Genomic DNA, 27493 nt, shown 5'->3' on the forward strand with positions numbered 1-27493 from the left:
GGATCGGTCAGCCGACGGGGAATCGAGGATCGGTCAGCGGGCGGGGAAGCGAGGATCGGTCAGCGGGCGGGGAAGCGAGGATCGGTCAGCGGGCGGGGATGCGAGGATCGGTCAGCGGGCGGGGAAGCGAGGATCGGTCAGCGGGCGGGGATGCGAGGATCGGTCAGCGGGCGGGGAAGCGAGGATCGGTCAGCGGGCGGGGAAGCGAGGATCGGTCAGCGGGCGGGGAAGCGAGGATCGGTCAGCGGGCGGGGAAGCGAGGATCGATCAGCGGGCAGGGAAGGGAGGATCGGTCAGCGGGCAGGGAAGGGAGGATCGATCAGCGGGCGGGGATGCGAGGATCGGTCAGCGGGCGGGGAAGCGAGGATCGGTCAGCGGGCGGGGATGCGAGTATCGGTCAGCGGGCAGGGAAGGGAGGATTGGTCAGCGGGCGGAGAAGCGAGGATCGGTGCCTGGCGACTATTAAAACATGCATGGCTGGGACTCTAAAGGCAGTGGATGATCCATGCTGCCTAAGGTTTGGGCAAGATGTATCAGCTGTCCGGTTCCCTTTAATCCAAAAGAAAATATATTGATACTAGCGATGAGCGAACTTGCTGGGATAAGGTGTTATCTGAGCATGCTCGGGTGCTAACAGAGTGTCTCTGGCATGCTCTAAAAACATGTTAGAGTCCCCGCAGCTGCATGTCTCGTGGCAGTTTGACAGCAGCAACACATCCAGGGACGGCCTAACAAAAAGACAATCCCTACATGTGTTGCAGCTGTCGAACAACCGCGAGACATGCAGCTGCGGGGACTCGGAACATATTTTTAGAGCACGCCGAAGACAGTCAGCACCCGAGCATGCTCAGATAACACCTTATCCCAGCACATTTGCTCATCATCACTAATCAATACTTTCTGAATTAATACTGGGGGTCCTGTGATCTTTTCCATGTTTTTTTATGTAACACCCAAAAACTTAAAATGTATTTACTTAAAATATATTTTATTGGAACTGTATGTCATATACCAACAAAAAGTAACAACAAGCAATACCCTACTGATCGTTTGGGATCCAACCATTAGGACCGCCAGCGACCGTGGAACCACAAAAACAGGGCTCTCAGTCCCATCCTGAGTGGATCGGAAATGCGTATGCTGCATTCATTGTCTATGGGGCTAACCAAAATAGCTGAGCGCTGTACTCAGAAGTCCCATAGACAATGAGTGGAGCCGTGGCCGTGCAAGCCCTCAGGGATATTCAGGACGGGGCTGCAAAGCCTTGTTCTCAGGGTCCCAGCAGTCAGACTCCTAGCGATCATCAAGTTATTCCCTATATTAATGAGGGTATGGAATGAATGGATTAAAGCGTAAGTGTATGAATAAATAAAGTAGTGCATGAATCCATGAATAAAGGAATTAACGTAATAAGAAAAGAATTAAGGAACTATTAGGAGTAGACGTGGCGGGATGTAGCAGAGCCGAGCTGCGTTTTCTGGTGAAACTACAACATTTTCTTACCCCCGAGTGTTTTCACAAAGTGTTTAAGTAGCAAAATCAGCTCTGCTACATCTCTAAAATCATTATTTTATCATATACGTGATGTTTTAACCTTCCCTGCCCTCATTTCATAGGATAACCCAGCCATGGTGGAAATCTGGTGAGAATCCCAGAAAGGTAATGAGGCATGGAGAGAGTGAAATCACCCGTACTGTAACATCAGTGATGGCGTTACGCGGAAAGTGTTGCTATAATACGAGCGGAGTAAATATTTGGACTCAGAAAATGCTTAAAAAACCTGATTCCGGATTCATCCACAGATCGGGAACAGCGCGGTTTGGATGTTGTCAAACTCCTTCTCCATTTACCTACTGGAAGGCAAACCCTGCGCCATGTAGCTCTTACAAAAGGCAATATCTTTACATGGCAGGTCCGTTCCTCCGCCACTGAGAAATCAGTGTTTGAATTCAGATGCCAATGAGGCTGAAGAGCTATGGTAGATCTGAAGCCTCTGTCACTCCAGCTCTATTCCCCACCCAGCGCTGACTCCTTCTGCTTAACTGACAGCCTCTATGTTCTGTGACTTTAAGAAAAGGAGCCGTCAGTCAACAGGAAGAGGCGGCACTGTGCGGGAAATAGAGCTGGAGTGACAGAGGCTTCAGATCTACCATAGCTCTTCAGCCTCATTTGCATATGAATTAAAGACCTGATCTCTCAGTAATGCAGGATCGTACTTGTCCCTGTGAAGGTTTTGTTGTCAAAACCCTAAAAGGCACTACACACATCTGCCATTCAGGATTATGGAAAAGCTGGATGCCACACCTTAGGGGAGCCATGTTTGTTGCTACCCAGCTTTCCCAGTAACCGATATAGCTTAATGGAGCTTTTACAATTTGTCATACCTGGTTGCTGGTATCGGTAATGGCCTCCAGGAGTTTCTCCACCGCGGCCTGGAGTCGGGTGCTGATGTTCAGTATCTGAGCGTCGTCATCGGGGCTTATATCTGTTCTGGAAAATCCTTCATCTGGGAGCTGCAGGGCTACATTCAGCTCCTCCTCAGCCGCTTCTGACCAAATCCCTGCTCCTTCTACTCCGACACCAACGTCACCGCCATCTGGACCGACTGCGGAAAATATAACAGTAGTCATTAATAGTGAAAACATTTAGATTAATTTGCTGACATCAAGAGCACCTTCCCCTCCACTGAAGGAACCATCACATCCCTGCATTACATGGAGGCAGTATCGATTTCAATGGGTGGGGTGTAATGCTTCATTTCTCCTGTGGGGGAGCTGCAGAGGAATTGAGCAGCTGCTCGCTGGTGTCTTCCTGGATTCCCGAGAGTTTGCATGGTGCCCATATACTGCATGACCTGGAGGTAGGTGATCGACGAGGGGCCCCTTTTAATACAAGAGATGATGCCCACCTCCCACCCCCCAAAAAGAAGCCATTTTTACAAAAAAAAAAGCAATAAAAAAAAAAAAAAAAGAACAGACAAATTTGAATAATGTGGATCTACATCTGTTATCGGGTCTCATATTTTCTATATGTTTTCTTCTGATCTTCAGAAACATTTTTCATAATTTGCTTCTTGTTTACCATAAAACTTAATAGTGAGCGGCAGATGGATGCAGGCGGCGCCAATTTCTAACATATGTCGTCTTATTCCGGATGGATCTACATATGGAGCTTTGCATGATACAAACATAAACCGCACATTTTATCCTTTATTTAGGGGGTGCAGCTTCTCCTTGCAGAGACCCCCCATTTATCATAGGGAGACTTTTTTTTGACAGCCTTATAGAAAATTAATGGAGCGGCTGTCAGGCATCCAACTTTTCGCTTCCTCTTGTAACAAGGATATAAGTACCACGGGATATGTGATAATTTATTGATCGTGAGGGTCCGACCACTGGAGATCACATCGATCAGAAGAACGGAACACTTGTAACCCAGTAAGAATGGAACGGGAGGACCGCTGCTCCACTCTCTATGGGGCCCCTGAGTGCTGCGCTCAGCTGCTTCCAGCAGCCCAATAGTGAATGAGTAGAGTGATGGTCGGGTGTCCAACCTGCTGTGGCATCTGGTATTGGGGGTTAAAGCTCTCTGGCGAGAAAAAAAAAAAAAAGTTTCTGAATTTGCTTATCCTGCTGGGGGAAAGTGGAAAGACACCATACTGCTGCTGATACTGCTGGGGGAAAGGGGAAAGGAACCATACTGCTGCTGGGGGAAAGGGGAAAGGCACCATACTGCTGCTGATACTGCTGGGGGAAAGGGGAAAGGAACCATACTGCTGCTGGGGGAAAGGGGAAAGGCACCATACTGCTGCTGATACTGCTGGGGGAAAGTGGAAAGACCCCATACTGCTGCTGATATACTGCTGGGGAAAGTGGGAAGGCACCATACTGCTGCTGATACTGCTGGGGGAAAGGGGAAAGGAACCATACTGCTGCTGGGGGAAAGGGGAAAGGCACCATACTGCTGCTGATACTGCTGGGGGAAAGGGGAAAGGAACCATACTGCTGCTGGGGGAAAGGGGAAAGGCACCATACTGCTGCTGGGGGAAAGGGGAAAGGCACCATACTGCTGCTGATACTGCTGGGGGAAAGTGGAAAGACCCCATACTGCTGCTGATATACTGCTGGGGAAAGTGGGAAGGCACCATACTGCTGCTGATACTGCTGGGGGAAAGGGGAAAGGAACCATACTGCTGCTGGGGGAAAGGGGAAAGGCACCATACTGCTGCTGATACTGCTGGGGGAAAGGGGAAAGGAACCATACTGCTGCTGGGGGAAAGGGGAAAGGCACCATACTGCTGCTGATACTGCTGGGGGAAAGTGGAAAGACCCCATACTGCTGCTGATATACTGCTGGGGAAAGTGGGAAGGCACCATACTGCTGCTGATACTGCTGGGGAAAGTGGAAAGACACCATACTGCTGCTGATACTGCTGGGGGAAAGGAACCATACTGCTGCTGGGGGAAAGGGGAAAGGCACCATACTGCTGCTGATACTGCTGGGGGAAAGTGGAAAGACCCCATACTGCTGCTGATATACTGCTGGGGAAAGTGGGAAGGCACCATACTGCTGCTGATACTGCTGGGGAAAGTGGAAAGACACCATACTGCTGCTGATACTGCTGGGGGAAAGTGGAAAGGAACCATACTGCTGCTGGGGGAAAGGGGAAAGGCACCATACTGCTGCTGATACTGCTGGGGGAAAGTGGAAAGACCCCATACTGCTGCTGATATACTGCTGGGGAAAGTGGGAAGGCACCATACTGCTGCTGATACTGCTGGGGAAAGTGGAAAGACACCATACTGCTGCTGATACTGCTGGGGGAAAGGGGAAAGGAACCATACTGCTGCTGGGGGAAAGGGGAAAGGCACCATACTGCTGCTGATATACTGCTGGGGAAAGTGGGAAGGCACCATACTGCTGCTGATACTGCTGGGGGAAAGGGGAAAGGAACCATACTGCTGCTGGGGGAAAGGGGAAAGGCACCATACTGCTGCTGATACTGCTGGGGGAAAGTGGAAAGACCCCATACTGCTGCTGATATACTGCTGGGGAAAGTGGGAAGGCACCATACTGCTGCTGATACTGCTGGGGGAAAGGGGAAAGGAACCCTACTGCTGCTGGGGGAAAGGGGAAAGGCACCATACTGCTGCTGATACTGCTGGGGGAAAGGGGAAAGGAACCATACTGCTGCTGGGGGAAAGGGGAAAGGCACCATACTGCTGCTGATACTGCTGGGGGAAAGTGGAAAGACCCCATACTGCTGCTGATATACTGCTGGGGAAAGTGGGAAGGCACCATACTGCTGCTGATACTGCTGGGGAAAGTGGAAAGACACCATACTGCTGCTGATACTGCTGGGGGAAAGGGGAAAGGAACCATACTGCTGCTGGGGGAAAGGGGAAAGGCACCATACTGTTGCTGATACTGCTGGGGGAAAGTGGAAAGACCCCATACTGCTGCTGATATACTGCTGGGGAAAGTGGGAAGGCACCATACTGCTGCTGATACTGCTGGGGAAAGTGGAAAGACACCATACTGCTGCTGATACTGCTGGGGGAAAGGGGAAAGGAACCATACTGCTGCTGGGGGAAAGGGGAAAGGCATCATACTGCTGCTGATACTGCTGGGAGAAAGGGGAAAGGCACCATACTGCCGCTGATACTGCTGGGGGAAAGGCCTATGAAATACTAGGAGTCCTTTATCAATCATATTGATGGAAAACCCCTTTAACCACTTAAATCGGTAATGAAATTCTGCTGGTAAATATTTCAGGGGTAGATTACAATCAGTTACTGTGATAAGGGCTTATCCTTAAAAAAATACATAATATTGTGCCTTTTTTATATTTTGGTTATAAGCACTTTTACATAAACACACATACATAGGTACACTGTACATATAATATAGTCAGAGTGGGTGGAGTGGCGGTACTGTACATCCAGAAACCGTATCTGTGAGTGTAGCGCCACATAGTGCACAAGGTAAGAATTACACAGAGAGCGCCTTACCACACTTCGCTTACGTGCCCTGACTAAGAATATATGACAATTAATGGTGGAAGGAGTCATCCTAAATTGATGAGTGTTAGATCGTTGGGTTTGAGGTTTGCTAGTCAGGTTCGTACTACCCTAGAGGTCAACAATGTGACCCCCATTTTCCTGCATGATGCTGCGATGTAGCAGCAACATACACTGGTCTCTGTGATGGAGTCAAAGCCGCCGTCTCGCCCTGGCCTAAGAGATCACCCAGTGGGCACCATTATAATATCTCTCCATGGTGCCAATAAAGGGTCAGTGTCGTGGGCGACATCTCCCCCTCCCACTATGGCACTGGCAGCCCTTCTTTACAACTTGCACTGATCTTACACGGGATTAGCAGGTTATTACTTATTGCAAGTTACAATATAAATGCGAATAATAGTGGATCTAAATCTGAAGAACAAAGATGGTGCAAGGTCTGGGCCAGAAGACATATCAGAAAACACAAGAACACTAAATAGATTTTCCTGGTTCTTCTTTTATGTATCAATTCAGTTCATTCTCTCAAGAACTCTGTTTCCTTTCCATATTGAGCCCTTAAAGGGAACCGGTCACTCCCCATAAATATGTAATTTTCTCACCTTGTGTAAATGCCGCCGTTCTCCAGAATCTGGGGTCGTGTTCCTTTAGTTCCTGAGCCTCTCCATTCCTGAGATATGGCCTCCTCTTTCCTGTATGTAAATCTTGTCTTGTAAGGCAAGTGGACCTGCCCCCTTGGCTAACAAGACTAGATTTATATACATGAAAAATGGGGCCATATCTCAGGAATGGAGAGGCACAAGAACACAAGAAAAACAGCGCCGGATTCAGGAGAAAAGTGGCTTTTATTTCAAGTTAAGAAAAAAAATCTTAATTACAGCAAATGACAGATCCTCTTTACACCTGCCCAGATCATATCCAGCTGCACACTTTCCTACATGTCCAATGCTGAGGTTTCTGAATGCCCTTGCAACACGTCATCACTTTAAAAGATAAAAGTAACCATTTAAAGAAAAAAATAAATAAATAAAAAACATTTTTGTAACAAGCATTTAACCTTTTGATCAGGCAAAACAGAGAAAAATATAACTCGTATTTTCTCCATGTTTACAGCATTGATAATCAATGCGGAGGACTGAACGTTCCTGCAAAGAGATGAACATGGGGCTCCCGGGATGCACTTTAGTGATTCATGTCGGCTCAGTGAGCAAGAGGCAGAAATCACTCAAGAAATTGATTATTTAGTCATGTCTGTACTTGCCAAGAGGATAAAATGCGCCGTGTCCTGCTGGCGCAGTAATACAGTAACTGCAATGCTATTAGCAGGGAAACTGTCAGCAGGTTGTTATACATGGAAGCAGTGGTATGGCTGGAGAGACACTTATGCTCCCCCAAAAATGGTACCCGTTATATGTAGAGGTTCGATGTGCCCGTCAGGAAAAGTCACATGCAAATCAGGCTGGAAGTGCACTAGGTGCAATTATTTTTCACTGTGTTCAGCGGGTGAGTACAGTTCTGGAAATACCACATTTTTTTTTTTTAACATTTTTCCAGCAAAGGAGTTGAGGGAGGGCTTACGTTTTGGGCATCGATTTATTGCTTTTTGTTATTGGTACCATTTTGGAGTACACTTTTTTTTTTTTTTTTTTTTAAATGGTGACCCCAATAAAACCAAAACAGCAATTTTGCCATTTTCGTATGTATATATTATCTTTTTCACCATGTGGGATAAATAATAATAATAATAATAATTACATTAAAAAATATAATAATAATAATAATAATGATAAATAATATTTTATTAGTTAATTTTTTTAATCATTTTGTATAGTGTTTTTTTCATTTAGTAAGTGCAGTGTGTTACACTTATGTTTTTTTAATTTTTAAAAACCTTTTGAGTGTTTTTTTTCCATTTTTTTTGTATTGAATTATATTGTACATTATTTTTGTCTTGAAGTATATGATAAATCTTGTGATCTGCCGCAGGCCGGGCTGGATAGGAGCAGTACGATGGCCGACACAGGGGCCTTCAATGTGAGGCTGCGCAGCCAGGGCAGGTTTCCATGTGGACTGAAGCCGTACAATGACAGCAAGCAGAGGTATTGTAGATCGTGGAGAAATGATATGGAAAGGATAAGAGAAGTCGTAGCTTTATGTGCCGAGGATCTAACTTGCGGCCACAAGACAGATCACGTCATTGTAGGCTTCACCTGCAATAATGATCTACAGGTCGTTTCACTTGAGAGTTATGTAAACTTTCGCAATATAATTTCCTGTATATTTCCGCCGAGGACGGTGCCAGAATCAGATCCCATTATTGCAAGTCGCTGTAAGGTCAGTCGCTAATTACTGCAGGGCAGGTCCTAACATGCCCAGAAAGAACACGGTGTCCATGAGCATACTCCAGACCAGAAAGGACGACTCAGCTCTTGGCTTTGATGTGTTGGAAAAAGGAAAATAAATGGGTGAAGTGTAAGGAACTGGGGGATAGACGACCGGGCTGAGCAGATCTGTGGATTGGTACCAAAAGTGGTCCAAGGAAGGACATCCGGTGAACCTCCAACAGGGTTGTGGATGCCCACATGGGCGGTGGGGAACGGCTGGTCCGTTCCAAAAGAAAGCTACTGTAGAGCAAATTTCGGAATTGGGTGTATGTATGGGCAGAGTAGCCTCAGACCGGTGCCTGTGCTGAACCCTGCCCACGTGAGCATCAGTACAGGACCACGGAGCAAAAGAAGAAGGAGCATGGTCATATCTAGTCCATGATTTGGACAGTATGTGCGTCACTTACCTGCAGAAGACATGGCACAATGGTAAGACGATGGGCCAGCGGAGGTGGTGTGCGGGCATCATGTGGATGAGACACCTACCTAATATTGTACAGACCCATTACTTATTATCCCCCACCACCACCATCATGGCAGCAGGATTTCTTGGGTTGTGGCCCCTCAAAAGTATAATGCCCCCGGCCACACTGCAGGAACTGTTCAGAAATGTGAGAGATGAAGGTGACGACCTGTCTACAAATTCCCCAGATCTCGATCCAATCGATCATCTGCAGGACGTGCCGGGAAAACTAGTCCGATACCGCGCCGAGGAACTTACAGGATATAAAGTGTCTCCTGCCAGCATCTTGGTGCCAGGAACCACAGGAGGCCTTCAGAGGTCTAGCTGGTCGATATTATGAAGTTTCTGAGGGTGCTTTCACATATGTTGGCCTAGTCGAAGCTTAAGTCCGAAGCCCCTGCCAAAAAAAAAGGGATTCGGGCGTATGCACCCACAGACTATAATGGTGCCGACAGTGAAAGTGTGTTCTGTCGCGCCTCAATTTCGGGAGTGTACGCCTACTGGAGATGGACACCCAGATGCAGACCACTATGTTTCAGTGTCCGCCTCCAGTAGGAGTCCACTCCCGATATTGAGGCACGACAGAGCAAACATTCGCTGTCGGCACCATTATAGCCTATGGTCTCATCGGTGCAAACACCCGAATCCCATTTTGCTGGGGGTTCTCTCACAAGCCCCGACAGTGGGAATGGACTCTTAGCCATAATAGAAGAGACGCAGATGTATAATATAGCGGCGTCATTGCTTCTAGGCCCTGATGTTTGCCAGAAAATTTTGCATAAACCTGGTTATAATTCAGGATCTGCAAAAAAAATCTGTTCTTACCCCGGGTGAGATGGCTTAAACATATGTCCTGCAAGGTATTTGTATCTCCTTGCAAAGACCTGGGGATTTTACATGCAATGCTCCCTGGGAAAAAGCATGCAAATTACCGTAGTTTTCCTCCAGGAGGAAGAAATGTTATTCTCTAGAGTCTCCTGCAGGACTCCTTACAGCGGCTGCATCTCTGAAAGGAGAAGGAGCAGCTTCCAAAAATCTTCTGCAAGAAACAGAACCTCTATTTGGGGAACACAAAAATGCATCTCGGAGCGACACCCGGCCTGTTGTCACGTCTCCGTTATCAGGACACCTAAACCAATGTGTGTGCTGTGAGCTCCAATTTATCACCTGTCAATCATTGCCTCCGGAGACAGAACGGGGTGCCCTGAGCAGTCAATCTGACATGGCCGAGCAATAGGGTCCTGTTCCCGGGATCTACAACCACCAAAATAAAGCACTGGGCAAGTGGCAGCATTGCCTCCCCCGCACTAGCAAGGACATAGTGATTCAGCCTCCCCATTGGTGCCACCGACCGGTCATTCTCCACACACCTCCATTGCCTGGATCGCCCACATTACATCACTGACGCTGGCGCCAAAAAATATTCCTTGTGGCTCTCCACCCATTAATTTAGGGAAGGTAGTGGCATGCGGATGATGGAAAAGAGCAATTTTTAGTGTAAAATCTCATAATAAATGTAACCCTTACCAGTCACTGTGATGGAGGAAGGAGACGCCACTTCACGGTCTTCGGGTTCGGCGCTCCACACGTGCACTTTGGAAGTAGACTGACGTCTTCCAGATTTGTCCAGCAAGCCAACAACATGGCGCCCAATAGTCTCCTCTATAGCGCCTGTCGTCTTCACAACCTCCAGCAGAATCTTTAGTAGGTGTTTATTGGTTCTCTTCAGGCTTTTCCTATAAAGATAATTACAAGGCACAAATAATTAGGATAACAGGCTACAAAAAATTACAAAGTAAAGATAATCGGTTATAAAAGGAATCACCAAGTGTAACAGTGAGGACATCTGCAGTCACCACTAGGGGGAGCTGATAAACTTACTGCAGACGGGTTTATAACAGAGCTCAATGGATTTTTTGCCTTCTGCTCCCTCTAGTGGGGACGGCAGGGAAACAGGAATTTATCAGTTAAAGGAAATCAGACACCAGAAACCTTCTCTGTTCTTCTGTCATGGCTGAAGAATAAAGGGAAAGAAAAAATAATTTGGCCTTGCTATTTAAATGAGGCAGTCACCTTCACATACATCACTGGTATTTCTGCCAGCGTAGAGGTGGAATTGGAGCTGCTGAACCTGGGCATAATTAGAACAATAAATATTAAAGCAAAGTGCAAAAAAAGTTATAGTTAGGTGTATTCCAACCTATGACATTTATGATGTCCTTGCTAAATTGTTCCTAAAACTATATAAAAAAAATTCCAGCTGTCACTGTACATACAGTTGTGGCCGTGGAGAGCGTGAGGATGTTGTAATGAGTGAACGTCAAGGTGGAGGGCAGACATCTTGTCCTTGGAAAGAAAGATCTGTGCTTGCCTCATATTGAAGAGTATGCCCAGGAGGACGAGGCGCTGAGCTGGGACGAGGGACAACTTGGGGAAGCTTACAAAGCTCTCAAAGAGTGTTGAGAGTGATCAGAAAGCCCTCCTGTGCCCTAGAGAAGGGCCGAGCTTTGATGAGGATTTCGTCCAAGTAAAGGATGACAAGGATCCCCCTGGCCGGCAGGATGGCCATCGCTGCTGCCACAATCTTTGTGAAGATTCTGGGAGTGGTGGCTAGCTCAAAAATTAGCGCTACGAACTGGAAGTGCGACTGGTGAATAGAAAGTCGTAGGAACTTCTGATGTCCTGGGAAGATTGGGACATGGTGGTAGGCGTCCTGAATGTCCACCAAGCAAAAGAGCTCGTGGGGTTCCATGGAGGAAATTACCGAACAGAGAGACTGAGCCGAACTGAGCCATCCTTCTTGGGAACCATGAAAACTTTGGAATAAAAACCTGTGAATCGCTCTTGTGCAGGAAAGGGAATAACAACCCCTAATTAGAGAAGTAACGAGATTGCCTTGAAGAAACAAGGAACAAGAGGAGTCACTTGAGGGGCTTAACTCGAAGAAGAGCTTGTGGGGCAGTTGTCCTTAACAGTGGAGAACCATATGTCCTGAAACAAGATTACCGTAGATCGGCCTACCCTGAGAAAATTCAGAAGTGGGGACGATTCGTCATGAGGAGGAAGATCTGTTGGACCTACTCCTGGATGGCCTGGCCTGGATAGGAGCTGACTTGAAGGAGGCTCTCTTTGTTTCTTGCTGCGTTACGGGATTGTGAATGGCTACAAGACTGTAGGAGAGCTGTCCAGGGTGCTGGAAGAAGGTAATTCCCAGGTTGGATGATTAGGTCTGCCAGCTGGTCGGGAGGAGATCCCGCAAGGAAGCCTTGCCGCAATTGTTTAGCCCAAGCAGATACTGATTTTACACTCTTGTGGCGGCAAAGGATGGACACAAGGCAGCGGAGGCTGGCAACTCAAAGGCTGACTTGCCAGGGATTCAATGTGCCTATTGTTGGGGTCTTTTGAGAGATGTCCCATCGGATAGGGGAAGCATGGTCTTGGTGAATAGCCTGGAGATAGGTGGATCCGTAGTTGGGGATTCAGCCCACAGTTTGATGAAAGTGGGACGAAAGGGATATAGAACCTCTAAGCACTTCCTTACTTGGCACCGCTTGTCCGGATGCTCCCACTCCCTTGCTACGACACAGTCAAATTCCTTACGGTTAGCAAAGAATCTAGGGTCTCGCCTAACCCACCTAAAGAGACTGCTTGTTAAGATGATGCCAAATCTGCGACTTACATGTTCAGGGTTTGGTTGACAGCCAGGATAAAGCTGTCGACCATATCTCTCATCTTAGAGGCTTGGTCGTACTCTAGATCCGAATCAGATTGAGTCCTGGAGTTAGATCTCAGACCTGCCGGTGTCTCCAGAAAGGGAGAGTGAATGAACAGTGTGGTAGGAGCCAGAGGAGAGGGGGGATCTAGTAAAGGAGCTGGAACAGGTTAAGTGAAGGATCAGACTCTTCCTGTGGGGTATTCATAGTGCCTGAAGTGGAGATAAGGGAGCCCATCCAGGATGGAGACCAAGACTTGTGAGACCTTAGGTAGGTCAGCGACAGATTGGGAGTGCATTTTCCTTGCGGACAGTGGGGGCTTCCTGGGCGTGCATGGAGACCTCTGGAGGTGAACTCCTGGCAACATGGATCGCCTTATGCAGGCACTGTCGAGCGGGCCGAAGGGTGAGGGCAAGGACCGTTCTCCGGGCCACCTGAACGCTCTGGTTGCGTTAGGGGTTATACAGCGTAACACACTCCACCCTGTGCTCTCTGTCTGTACATGGGGTGACAGAGTGACAAATTCCACTCTGTTTCCCATCAGGAAGATTTGTCTATATCTGAAAAAGACAGGAAAAATATTAGCGGAAAAACAACAAAAACTAAGGTAAAGATGGGTGTGGGACCAGACCCGTGTCTGCCTCCCACTAACAATAAGCTACAACTAATTAGCTTTGCGCCAGTTGGTGGGAGTACACTGCCGGGGAGGAGCCAACCTTTTTTAGCATAGTGCCAGCCTCCTCCTAGTAGCATACACCCACGGTCCTCTGTGCCCCCCAAAGAATCAATACAGAAATTGCAATAGTATTATTATTTTTATTTTTTATAAAAAATAGTAATATAAAAAAGATGGCAAAATTTAAAAAAGTACAATTTTTTAGCAAATGTAAACATATAATTACATTATTTGGCGGGAAGAGGGGGCTGGTGAGTAACAGACACCACAATGGAGGTCCTGAGCCGCGTAGACAGACAACGAGGCTGATGATTGATGTGACATTTCCCTGTGTGATCGCATATAAAGCCTCCGAGCCCGCGGCCAACAGCTGCCGCCAGAGATAAACCCATCTGAATAAGCAGATCCACAAACACCCGGTAAGAAATCTACTTTTTTTTATGCAAAACTGAATAAATAAACACAATAAGGAGATATTGTGAGAAAACTTGAGACACCGATGAAGGAAGGGCAGAACTGGGCTCCAGGAGATAATCCTGCGTCTATACGGAGAGATATGGAGCCTGAATCACTGACAGGAAGAACTAGACAAGGACTATATCCACCTTTTTATTGATCTAATACATAAAAAAAAAAATGAAGCAACTTTGCAAAAAAAAAAATTAATTAAAAATCTATAGATTTTTCCTGATTCATTATTACATTTGCGCCTGTTTCTTTGTCAAATTTCCAGTGTTCTAAAAACAAATGTGTCATCTGAGCACTGTCTGGGTATTGCAGCTGAACTCCATTGAAGTGAATGAGCTGCAATACCACATGCATCCTGTGGACAGGTGTGGCGCTGTTTTTTTGGGGGGGACGAAAGCAGCCAAGTTTTTCAAAACACGGAAGGTGTCTTCCCACCGATCATACAGCACGGCTGTGCAAGAATAGGCAGACAGAACGATCACCAATAGATCTTCATTGTGCATAGGTTGCCATTGTTCTCGGTAGCACAAGCCCTGTTTACACAGGACGATGTGCTGCCGAGGATGATGATCATTTCACCCGACGAACAAGCATTTTGCTCATTTGTTAGGTATCGGCAGCCTGTTTTCCCTGGATTATTATCAGGAAACAAGTGTTCCCGATAACGGCGCTGTTTAAATCCACTTTAAGGGGCTGCAATTTTTTATGTGCAGGGGCACATAAAAAGAACAGTCAAGGTAATGTAAAGCTATAATCGGCATTATGCCCCTCAAAAGGAGAAGAATAAAAAAAATAAGCAAAAAAAAAGAAAATAATTAATTCAGACAAAATAAATAAAAAAGATAATTTTTGTCTCCTTTTTAAGAGTAATGCAAAAAAACTTCAATGAACAGTTAAATCAAAGTGCCATGCGTGTGTGTTTCTTCATGGAAGGATGCTAGCCTATACAAAAAACAAAAACCGGATCAGCAGGGTCCCCGCACCTCCGCACCATCTGCAATAAGCCCGTAATTCTAATACGTAAAGCAGATAAAAAAAAGGAATGACTTCCTGAGATGCTGAATTTCTTCTCCTGAGATGTAAGTAAATCCACTGCGAATACCGCAAATGGCTTCACATCAAAATCACAATGAAAACGGGAACAGTAGCTGAGAACACAACTTATTCCAAAATACATAAAAGTCATAAAAACAAAACGTTGTGATTTATCATCATCATTTTCAAGATGTATGGTAACTATTGGATTGTACAGAAAATGATCCCTTCTGATGCCACCATCTAAAATGAGATCACAAAAAATAATCAAATAAAGAGGTGGGTCTTCCTTTGTCTTTAGACTGATTCGTGTACTGTGACATCACTGTGTGTATTATCCCTGTACTGTGACATCACTGTGTGTATTATCCCTGTACTGTGACATCACTGTGTGTATTATCCCTGTACTGTGACATCACTGTGTGTATTATCCCTGTACTGTGACATCACTGTGTGTATTATCCCTGTACTGTGACATCACTGTGTGTATTATCCCTGTACTGTGACATCACTGTGTATTATCTCTGTACTGTGACATCACTGTGTATTATCCCTGTACTGTGACATCACTGTGTGTATTATCCCTGTGTGACATCACTGTGTATTATCTCTGTACTGTGACATCACTGTGTGTATTATCCCTGTACTGTGACATCACTGTGTGTATTATCCCTGTACTGTGACATCACTGTGTATTATCCCTGTACTGTGACATCACTGTGTGTATTATCTCTGTACTGTGACATCATTGTGTGTATTATCCCTGTGTGACATCACTGTGTATTATCCCTGTACTGTGACATCACTGTGTATTATCCCTGTACTGTGACATCACTGTGTGTATTATCCCTGTACTGTGACATCACTGTGTATTATCCCTGTACTGTGACATCACTGTATTTATTATCCCTGTACTGTGACATCACTGTGTGTATTATCCCTGTACTGTGACATCACTGTGTGTATTATCCCTGTACTGTGACATCACTGTGTGTATTATCCCTGTACTGTGACATCACTGTGTGTATTATCCCTGTACTGTGACATCACTGTGTGTATTATCCCTGTACTGTGACATCACTGTGTGTATTATCTCTGTACTGTGACATCACTGTGTGTATTATCCCTGTACTGTGACATCACTGTGTGTATTATCTCTGTACTGTGACATCACTGTGTGTATTATCCCTGTACTGTGACATCACTGTGTATTATCCCTGTACTGTCACATCACTTTGTGTATTACATCTTTCCTGTGACATCACTGTACTGTGACATCACTGTGCGTATTATCTCTGTACTGTGACATCACTGTGTGTATTATCCCTGTACTGTGACATCACTGTGTGTACATCACTGTGTGTATTATCCCTGTGTGACATCACTGTGTATTATCCCTGTACTGTGACATCACTGTGTGTATTATCCCTGTACTGTGACATCACTGTGTGTATTATCCCTGTACTGTGACATCACTGTATTTATTATCCCTGTACTGTGACATCACTGTGTGTATTATCCCTGTACTGTGACATCACTGTGTGTATTATCCCTGTACTGTGACATCACTGTGTGTATTATCCCTGTATTGTGACATCACTGTGTGTATTATCCCTGTACTGTGACATCACTGTGTGTATTATCCCTGTACTGTGACATCACTGTGTGTATTATCCCTGTACTGTGACATCACTGTGTGTATTATCCCTGTACTGTGACATCACTGTGTGTATTATCCCTGTACTGTGAGATCACTGTGTGTATTATCCCTGTACTGTGACATCACTGTGTGTATTATCCCTGTACTGTGACATCACTGTGTGTATTATCTCTGTACTGTGACATCACTGTGTGTATTATCCCTGTACTGTGACATCACTGTGTGTATTATCCCTGTACTGTGACATCACTGTGTGTATTATCCCTGTACTGTGACATCACTGTGTGTATTATCCCTGTATTGTGACATCACTGTGTGTATTATCCCTGTACTGTGACATCACTGTGTGTATTATCTCTGTACTGTGACATCACTGTGTGTATTATCCCTGTACTGTGACATCACTGTGTGTATTATCCCTGTACTGTGACATCACTGTGTGTATTATCCCTGTACTGTGAGATCACTGTGTGTATTATCCCTGTACTGTGACATCACTGTGTGTATTATCACTGTACTGTGACATCACTGTGTTTATTATCTCTGTACTGTGACATCAGTGTGTATTATCTCTGTACTGTGACATCATTGTGTATTATCTCTGTACTGTGACATCACTGTGTGTATTATCCCTGTACTGTGACATCACTGTGTGTATTATCCCTGTACTGTGACATCACTGTGTATTATCCCTGTACTGTGACATCACTGTGTATTATCCCTGTACTGTGACATCACTGTGTATTATCCCTGTACTGTGACATCACTGTGTATTATCTCTGTACTGTGACGTCACTGTGTTTATTATCCCTGTACTGTGACATCAGTGTGTATTATCCCTGTACTGTGACATCACTGTGTGTATTATCCCTGTACTGTGACATCACTGTGTGTATTATCCCTGTACTGTGACATCACTGTGTGTATTATCCCTGTACTGTGACATCACTGTGTGTATTATCCCTGTCCTGTGACATCACTGTGTGTATTATCTCTGTACTATGACATCACTGTGTGTATTATCTCTTTGGTTGGATTACTATTGTTTGCAATATTCACATTATGCCATTTGGAGTTAGGCCAAGATTTACATTTTGTTTTTCCATTCTAGTGATTGTCAGGGGTCACAGTGGTGCTGCCTCCACTTATTGTTTATAGATCAAATCCATGCCAATACTTAAAATCCATGTAAAATAATAAGAAAAAAAAATCTTTATATTCTCTTTGCTTATAATAGAGGTTCTCCACCCCCCGTATTAGGTTGCAATGACAACTACGCTGGGAACTTTTTTTTTCATCCAATATTTTTTTTCCAAATAAACATCTTAAAATCTACACATAGACAGAATCAATGATCTAAGGAGGTTAGAGAAGTTTAGAGCTATAATAATAATAATTTTTATTTATATAGCGCCATCATATTCCGCAGCACTTTACAATATAGAGGGGACTTGTACAGACGGTAGACATTATTGCTATGCTGTAACCACAGAGCTGTCCTTTAATACATTTTTCACAGCAGTGCCTCGGGTATCACGTCTGTGCAGCATCGTCAGAGGACGACAGGCAGTAACCTGTGCCGTGAAACGCGCACGTGGCGGCGATGACAGCTGAAAGCCTTGAGCACAGCTGCAGAAATGACGACTTAAAAGCCTAATTATACAGCTACAAACTGGATTGCAAAGCGGAAAAATGTTTGTAATGTTTTTTTTTTTTAGGAAACGCGAATGTGACCGGCGTCCGCGCAGCGTTACCTGTCGCCGATGACATCGCTTGCGCGGCTCTCCTCATCCGTCCTCCTCTCGCCTCCATCTCCTCGCTCGTACTCCCAGCCTGGCTCCTCGCTCTCGGGCTGCGGGATCCGTTCGTCCTGGGTCAATTTTGGCAAAGGTAAATAGGAGAAGAGAGATAAGAATCCGGTCATTCCCGCCGCTCATAAAAACTGTTCATAAAAATTAAAACTCCTTGCAAAAGAACAACAACAAAAAATTCTTAAAGGAGCCGGCAGTCATCCAAGCAGTAAAACAATGTGTGCGGAGCAGGCGGTGACATTGCTGCAGACGACTCCTGACAACACTCCGGTAACCATAGACGGAGGCGATCTATCGCAGAGTCTCCACCCCGCGGCTATCAGGGCTCAGGAGCTAAAACGTGATACTCCAAAGGAAAAACAAACATGGAGGGAGTCCAGCGCCCGGGGTCCGATACCTGCGTCTGAGAGCTGTTGTCCTGCACAGGACGGGCCGCCGTCCTCCCCGCGGATTCTGCACACGTCTGCTTCATGGACTCCAGCTCCTCCAGCAGCATCTTTTCTCTGTCCGTGCTCTGGTTTTCGGTCAGCGCCGACGCGTTCTGAACAAATTACATTCATTTCACTGGCTTGATAAATATTTGATCACTCCCCAAGTTAAAAATATCCCTCTTTTATCATCAGGAGGGCGGATACCGGGCAAGAAACGAGAATCCGGGCACAAAACAGAATTAAAGGGACAAAAGAAATCCTTAATCTCAGTCTAATGTAATTAAAGGGGGATGTCCGAGGCTTAGATACTGATAGGATAAGTCATAAATATCAGATTGGGGTGACATCGGTAGCCAGCACCCTCCAATATTCCTATATGCAAGTCCTGCAGCTGCCAGAAGTGCACAGTATATGGGGCCGGGATAGCACAGCTCCATACACGGTGTAGTGGCCGTTCTTGGGGACTGCAGCCCAGCTCCTATTCACTTCAATGGGAGCTGAGCTGCAGAACCAGAGAATGACCACTACACAGTGTCCTTCCAGCAGTTCTGGGACCTGAAAAAAGACATATGATATTCATGACCTATCCAATGTATAGCCCATCAATATCGAAGCTCCGAAAAAAAAAACCCTTTAAAAAAAAAGGGACTGTCTACCTTACGGGAGGTAAATGAGGCTAAAAAAAAATAAATTGTTGCAATTGGGTTTCATCAAAAAAACGTTACATTGCTTTCTTTCTAAAGCCTTTAGATTTAGTAGCAGGATGCAGAAAGAGTTAGCTGAGAATCAGTCAGTGAGCTCGTTCTAACAAGAATGTCTTTAACTCTATTTTTCTGAGCTCCTCTTCACAGATTTAATATGCAGGGACACTAAGAGCCTGAAAAGGTGCAAAACATATTATTAAAAAATGAAAAATAATGTTTGAAAAAGTACCCAAAAGGTGGACAACCCCTAAATTAGAAATCCTTTACTTTAGCACTGAAGTAATTCCCGCCATGTCGGAGAAGTGGACGTCTACTAAAATTAATACAATGTCCACGAATTAGATACTGATCAACTGCCCTTAGAAGAGGTCATCAATATTAAACTGGGGAGGGGACGGACACCCAGCACCCCCCACCGACCTGCTGTTTGCAAGCCCTGAGGAAGCCAGAAGTGCGCAGTGTATGGAGGTGAAACACCAGAGCTCGGATCAGTGGTGGTTCTCCATTACTGCAGCTCAGCTCCCATTAAAGTCAACATGGTCTGACCCGCAGTACCCGAGAACGGCCACTAGACTGTGTACGGAGATGCTGTGCTCCGGCCGTCGCGGGACCTGATAACAGTGATTTGGTCTGGGTATCAGACCCCCACAGGTGATCTCTTGCGTTAGAGAAGCCGGACTCATCGAAATACGTTCAACAATGGCTAACAAGACTGGACAACCCCTATAACTATCCCTAACTATGTGTACGAGGCAAACGAGACCAGCCAGCGAGCACACATTGTGCGCCTCATAATTATAACGCTAAAGGCGACCAAAGAAAAAAAAACATTAACCAAAACCTGCAGACTATGTAAAATGTATATGGGTGTCCTGACTTTTGTGATGACAGGAGGACTGGGCATGCTGGATTTCAACATGCCTGATCCTTTTATTTCCAAGGTAGATAAATTAGCGAACTAAAGGCTCTGTACACATTCACACAATTTTGTTTTTTTGTTCATTTTGCTTCCTAAATGCAAAGTTCACACATCCTTATGATGCACGGTCCAGTCGTTGATCTCCTGACCTGAACTTGGTACATGTGTGTGAATCCGGCCTTAAAGGGGACTTTTCCCCAAAAGTTTCATGCTGGACTGGACACACAGTGCAAGAGTGGTTGCAGAGAGGAATAAAACATTTTTTTTATTTTTATTTCACCTCTCCTTTGCAAAGGATATTAGCAATTAAAGTATTTGGTATCTAAACAGTTAAAAAATAAAATAAAATTAAGACCAAGTGGACATTACCAGAGAGATTTCACTGGGGGCGTGTTCTTCCTCTTTCTGACCCTGACCAATCGTAAGCAGGCAGCAACACATTGGGGAAAGAAGAACACGCCTCCACAACAGCACTTAAGTGTTTGTAATGAGGCTCAACTCTGCAGCATTGCCCCTCCCTCCCCTACTGACTGCCAGGCACTAAAACTGAAAGCTGTCAGTTAATCACAATCAGGTCTGCTGTTCTCAAACACATCATCACTCTGCAGTGAAGAGAGTAGACCGTTAATCAATGTCTCACTTGGAGCTTCACCTACACTACTGTGGGGGCATGTTCTTCTTTGCCTAGTGTGTTGCTGCTTGCTTATGATTGGTCAGCGTCATAAAGAGGAAGAAGTACACTCCCCCCAGTGAAATCTCTTTGGTAATGCCAACTTGGACTTAACGGTTTAGGATACAAATACTTTCATCACTAATATCTCTGTAAAGGAGAGATAAAATTAAAGAAAATAAACAAACAAAAATGTTATTCTGCTCCGCAGCATCTATTACTTCGTGTCCAGTTCAACATGAAAAATGTGGTGAAAAGTCTTCTTTAAGCAATTTTTTTTTTTTTTTTAAATAATCTTTATTAAAAACAAAATTTTAAAATTTTGCTGCAGCTGAGTATCTGCTAGTTGAGAGCTCTGGAAAATGTTGTAAATCCATCAGAGCTCCTGACAGATCTCCGCTCTCCCCTTCCTTCTCGCTCTGTCTTAGAATTAGGGTTATACACAGATCTCTACAAAATAGAGAGGGGGAGAAAGCATGAACAGTGTGAGGGAGGGCAGAGAAAAAAAGTTATAGATAGGGAGGAAAGCACATGAAGTGGAAATGAGTGCAGGATAGAAGCTGTGCTAATATATTAGTAGAGGAGATGGCAGCACTCTAGATACAAATGGACCTTACATCCAGCCTGTAATACTGGGAGAGATAATCTCACAAGAGAAAATAATACACCCTGGATCAGGCTCTAAACTGTAAGTGAAGGGGCCAGAAAAGTGAATGAAGGAATGAAGATTGAAAAACCTCTGTACGATAGGCAGTGTGGTTCCTTACCTCTGCCAGCTGTGCCCGGAGCCTGTGCACCTCTAACAGCAGCTGTTCCTGGTCGTACATCTGTCTCTCCAACTGGGCAGCATGTGCCAGTCTCAGGGCCTCCGTCGCCTGCTGGTATTCCTGTTCCTGCCTCACCAGCTCCTGTCTCATGTCCTCCACCTTTTCCTCATACAACTGTCTGAACTTGGCGCCTTCCGCCCCCATTGCCACCATCTGGTTGTAGTCCTAAAAATGGGAATGATAAATGGGGAGATGCCAAACTAAATATTCATTTTCATAACTTGTAGCTCTGCTACATGTACAGAGTGGACAGAAAAACAAAAAAAAAATGCAAGACTACGACTAATAATAACAAAAACATGATTTTATTGATCAACTTACAAGGACTTACCATTACTATATTACAAACATATATAAAACGTTCAGAGACAACAAAGAGGATATCAGGAGATAAAAACAGATGACAAGAGAGAATAAAGGCTACCTGCATGGAGTGTAATGTATCAGTGGATAATATGGAAATAGATATAGCAAAAAGCAACGTGATGTCAGAAACAAGTGTCATACAGGTATGGATCAGACTTACAGGGTAACAAATCACGAACGTATAAGAGGCACAAAAATAAATAAATAATTTGTATGTTTCGCGTTCAATGCTTCATCTGAGGGTAATGGTGAATTCAAAATACGTGTTGGAGTCCTGGGAGAGTATAGCCACCCCATTTTTTACGTCTGGAAATTTGGAGCACTCCTGTTATTTGCAATGTATTATAAGAGAACATAGTTGGGAGTCCTGGGATTGGTGTCCACCCTACAGCTATGGTACTGCTTCTGTCATTCCAAGATAGATAGATTGATAGATGAAAGATAGATTGATAGATAAATGATAGACAGATAGATAATAGATAGATGATAAATAGATAGATAATAGACAGATGATAGATAATAGACAATAGATAAATAGATGACAGATAATAGATAGATAACAGATAGACAGGTGATAAATAATAGATATATAATAGATAGATAATGGATAGATAATAGATAGATAATACATAGATAACAGATGATAGATAATAGATGGATGATAGATAGATGATAGATAATAGATAGATAATAGATGGATGATAGATAATAGATAGATAATAGATGACAGATAGATAGATAGATAATAGACAGATGATAGATAAATAATAGATAAATAATAGATAGATAATAGACAGATAATAGATAGATAAATAATAGATAGGTAATAGATAGTAGATAGATAATAGACAGATGATAGATAGATAGATAGATAGATAGATAGATAGATAGATAATAAATAGAATCTTTCTAACTAATTGCAGAAACATAGAACATTGTAGGTATTTTCAGCACATTGTACTTACAGGGACTCAGAAGACTGGGAGCGCTCTCCTCGTGACGGGACACATCCACTCTAACTACTCCTCACTAGTTATGCAAATATTTGACTTTCTTCAACTAGTAAGATTATTTCCGACAACTTTTTTTTTCCCCCAGCATCATGTGATTTGTTCATGGACCAGTTGGTTTCACTGCCCCACTGACACCGCACACATAATACTCCCACTTTACACTGTGCTGGGAAATGGGACAGAGGCAAAGAGCTTTATACCCCAGACTGATATTATAGTTTTCTCTCATCCTGACGACTGCTTCCCATATATTCTATTCAGGGACCTGTGCGTCGTGTGAGGAGCCTCCTGCTCAGGAGACCAAGTTATGGCCACTGAGGAGCAGCAGCTCTTATAACACTTGCTGTAATCCCTCCATTTCTGCACAGCTGGATGCACTCAGTCATTCCTAAAGGGGGTGTCCATTACTACTTGACAACTCCTTTTCAATGTCCCGTATGTACCTAGAAGAAATAAAAAGACAAACCTACCTCCCAAGACCAGCACCACTCCTCCGATCTGAGCCATGTACCCCGATGATCTTGTGACATTGTTTACGTCACGTGAACACTGTGGCCAAGGCACTCAGAGGTGGAACTGCTCCCGTCTGGGCGGAAAGTCTGTTTTTTTAATTTTCTTTTCTTTTTATTTTACTACCTACATAAGAGACATTGATAAAGGGTTATCTAGTAGTAGCCAACCCATTTAACCTTTTAAGACTGAGTGATGTTCTGTGTTTTTGTTTATTTTTTTATTTTTCCTCCCCTTTATTTATATATTTTTTTGAACTGGGAAACTAGGGGAAAGTAAAAACTTTCTAATTATTTTAATGTTAATAATTTTTTAAAAATTAATTCTTACTTTTAAATTAATTCTTACTTTACATTTTAATCCCCTTAAAAGATCCTGAATCTGCAATTTGCTTGTTCTATATACTGCCATACCTCAGTTTTGCAGCACATAAAAAAATGACTGATCTCCTATGAAGCAAAGCCACAGGAGCAGCAACAACTGAGAGAAACAATCAGACCATTGTAAAATGATGCTTTCTGAGAGTGACTGTGGCATTTAAATGGGCAAACGGCAGTGATATAAGCTAGCTCCTGTTGCTGCTGTTAGAGGCAGGTGTTGGCTGTATAACAGTCAGCACATGCCTGGACTGCACAGCTCCTGAGCCCACCCCACACATACACCTTACAAAAGATGCACCATCATGTCCTATGTCTGGTAGGGATTAGTTTATGCCTGGCAAATATGTGACTGTGGATGTATTACTGCAGATGCTGTAAAGCTTGTGTGACAGAATGTACATCTTGTTATCACTATCACCATAGTAACCATGTTTTACTGTTGTACTGCTGGAGACTACATAGCCATAGTAGCCATGTTTTACTGTTGTACTGCTGGAGACTAGTTAGCCATAGTAGCCATGTTTTACTGTTGTACTGCAGGAGACTAGATAGGCATAGTAGCCATGTTTTACTGTTGTACTGTTGGAGACTAGATAGGCATAGTAGCCATGTTTTACTGTTGTACTGCTGGAGACTAGATAGCCATAGTAGCCATGTTTTACTGTTGTACTGCTGGAGACTAGATAGCCATAGTAGCCATGTTTTACTGTTGTACTTCTGGAGACTAGATAGCCATAGTAGCCATGTTTTACTGCTGTACTGCTGGAGACTAGATAGCCATAGTAACCATGTTTTACTGTTGTACTGCTGGACACTAGATAGCCATAGTAGCCACGTTTTACCGTTGTACTGCTGGAGACTAGATAGCCATAGTAGCCATGTTTTACTGTTGTACTTCTGGAGACTAGATAGCCATAGTAGCCACGTTTTACCGTTGTACTGCTGGAGACTAGATAGCCATAGTAGCCATGTTTTACTGTTGTACTGCTGGAGACTAGATAGCCATAGTAACCATGTTTTACTGTTGTACTTCTGGAGACTAGATAGCCATAGTAACCATGTTTTACTGTTGTACTTCTGGAGACTAGATAGCCATAGTAACCATGTTTTACTGTTGTACTTCTGGAGACTAGATAGCCATAGTAACCATGTTTTACTGTTGTACTTCTGGAGACTAGATAGCCATAGTAACCATGTGTTACTGTTGTACTTCTGGAGACTAGATAGGTAGCACTGACAATAGCTGAGAGGACAGTACAAACCAGCGATCTCGTTTCCCCACACATTGCGGCTCTCACCTCTTCTTTGAGGACCTTGGTCTTTTCTTTGGAAAGAGGATCTGCTGTTTGGCTTCTATCATGTTGTTCTGTGGTCACATCTTCGCTTTGCGGAATTGTGTTGGAGGACTCTGTGTGGTCAGGGTCCGGAGGTCCTTCCAGCAACGTTACATCCTGTCGCTCCTGAGCAGGGATCTCGTCCTGTTCCTCAGGAGATTCCCTTTGCTTCGCTATTTCTTCATCTTTCAGTGCCGCAAGTCGTGAAAGCTCAGTTTGCTGGGCAAATGCGATGGTCATCTCGACAATAACCTAAAGGCGAGTAAAACAAATGCGACAATGTATTCTCAGAATGGTAACATTTTGACAACAGTTTTCTCCGTGTAAGCCAAGTTCTTGCAAAAACGAGTAACTTTGCGATTTACCTCTTATTAAAAATTCACTCCGTTATCAAGAACGGAGAAAAATTTTAAAATTCTATTGTGCACTGCTTATCTCCTAGGTAACCGGCCGCCACTGCAGCCTATCAAAGGTGACAGGCAAAGAGATCAGCGCCTGTACTCCTCCGTGCGGGAAGTCCACAAAGTTCAGACCTGCGGATCATCTATGCCGCCATCTCTAACTGATGATCATCAGGAGCCTTATGCTCCCTGGCAAACAGGAAGGGGAGTAGTGCGCTCCCGAACAATGATCATGGGAAACCCCTATAAATGTGGAGTTGCAGTGATTTATAATCCCAGCCACTACTAAAATTATGTCACTGCCCATTAAGAGACGCACCTCCTCCAATCAGTCGATCTCTAGATGTGCGAAGCCTCAAAAACTCCCAATGATCTGATACTGACGCCCTATCCCAACAATATATAGCAGAATAACCCCTTTAATCCTCCTTAAAGGCGCATGGGGCCCTGGTGTAAATATTTAGCTTGGGACGGATTCTGATGACTATCCCATTTTTAGCTTATGGCATAAGGGAACACCTACACGGCCAAGGGGGTGGTGCCAAGTTATCTTTTGATGCCCTGGAGACAGGGCAGAGGGGAGAGGATCCTGCTGCAGTCGGTTCTCTTTCATTCATAACAAAGGTTAGTGAACAATAGGAGTGGGACATGGCTGAACTTCCAACACACGGAGGAGATTTCTTTACATATTTCTCAGCTTCATTTGCAATATAAGGTTAAAAAAGAATCAAAGAAACAGAGGACGGTGCCGATATATATTATAAGTATATCTCTATATATTTTGTGTCTATTTTTTTTGCTCCTTTGATGTAGGTCTGTGACGCCTTTAGCTTTACCATTGCTGCGCCCATTCTCCCATATTTACCACTTTATTTTTTATGTGCTGGTGCTTTCTGAAGCATTATTCTAAGTTACTATACATATATTTTTTTTTAGTAGTATTTTACAAATATAATATTTTATAAGTAGTATCTCAGATCACCGGCGGTGCACACAAGAAAGGTCACATTCTGCTTTGCAGCGCTGGTATTTTAGGAGAATGTGACGCTTTCCATTAATTTCAACACAAAAAGTTAAAAACAAGAGTATGTAATTACCATAAAACATGTGAAAAGTAAATGAACCTATGGAACAAATTCACAACACTACAAAAATCTGCAAACAGTAAAAGGATCGGACCGTGACAGCCTGTGTCACACCCCACGGCAGCCTGTGTCACACCCCACGGCAGCCTGTGTCACACCCCACAGCAGCCTGTGTCACACCCCACGGCAGCCTGTGTCACACCCCACCACCTTTTAGCCACAGGTGTTTTTAATTACAGCAGGACCACTACCCCTCCACAGAGAGAGAAATTTCAGTCTAAGAGAGAATTCCCATACAGATAAAGACTTTATTCTAAGAGAGGAATGGCATTGTAAGGTCCTGGAAACGAGAAATGCCTTAACGTAGCTACCAGGTACACATGAATTGGCCAATTTATGGGCTAAGCTTTCTCAATTTTTCATATTTCTAAAGCAGCAATGCAGTTCAATTTTTATATTTCATATTTGCATGCTATGGCGCCACAGAGTGCTGCCTTTTTTGTATGACACACCCCATGACACCCTATATCACACACATGTCCTGTGGCGATATGGGAAGTGAAGGCTGACCCCTGTGGCGATATGGGAAGTGGGGGGCGGGTCTTTATGTGGCACTGCAGGGA

At 44.3% G+C, this 27493-nt stretch overlaps 1 protein-coding gene across 4 annotated transcripts in view; it reads right to left on the reverse strand.

Annotated features, from left to right (window-relative positions):
* The window catches only part of AKAP9 (A-kinase anchoring protein 9), a 215368-nt gene that overhangs the window by 93481 nt on the left and 94394 nt on the right, over window positions 1–27493 (reverse strand). For all 4 annotated transcript variants that reach the window (XM_077268210.1, XM_077268209.1, XM_077268212.1 and 1 more), the window contains 6 exons: window positions 25349–25636; window positions 21722–21946; window positions 18628–18771; window positions 18174–18289; window positions 10395–10603; window positions 2385–2605 (listed from right to left, as the gene is read on the reverse strand). In XM_077268210.1, coding sequence (XP_077124325.1) covers window positions 2385–2605; window positions 10395–10603; window positions 18174–18289; window positions 18628–18771; window positions 21722–21946; window positions 25349–25636 — 1203 coding nt within the window. The remainder of the gene's footprint in view (window positions 1–2384; window positions 2606–10394; window positions 10604–18173; window positions 18290–18627; window positions 18772–21721; window positions 21947–25348; window positions 25637–27493) is intronic.

The sequence above is a fragment of the Ranitomeya variabilis genome, chromosome 6, assembly GCF_051348905.1.
Source record: "Ranitomeya variabilis isolate aRanVar5 chromosome 6, aRanVar5.hap1, whole genome shotgun sequence".
Taxonomy (NCBI): domain Eukaryota; kingdom Metazoa; phylum Chordata; class Amphibia; order Anura; family Dendrobatidae; genus Ranitomeya; species Ranitomeya variabilis.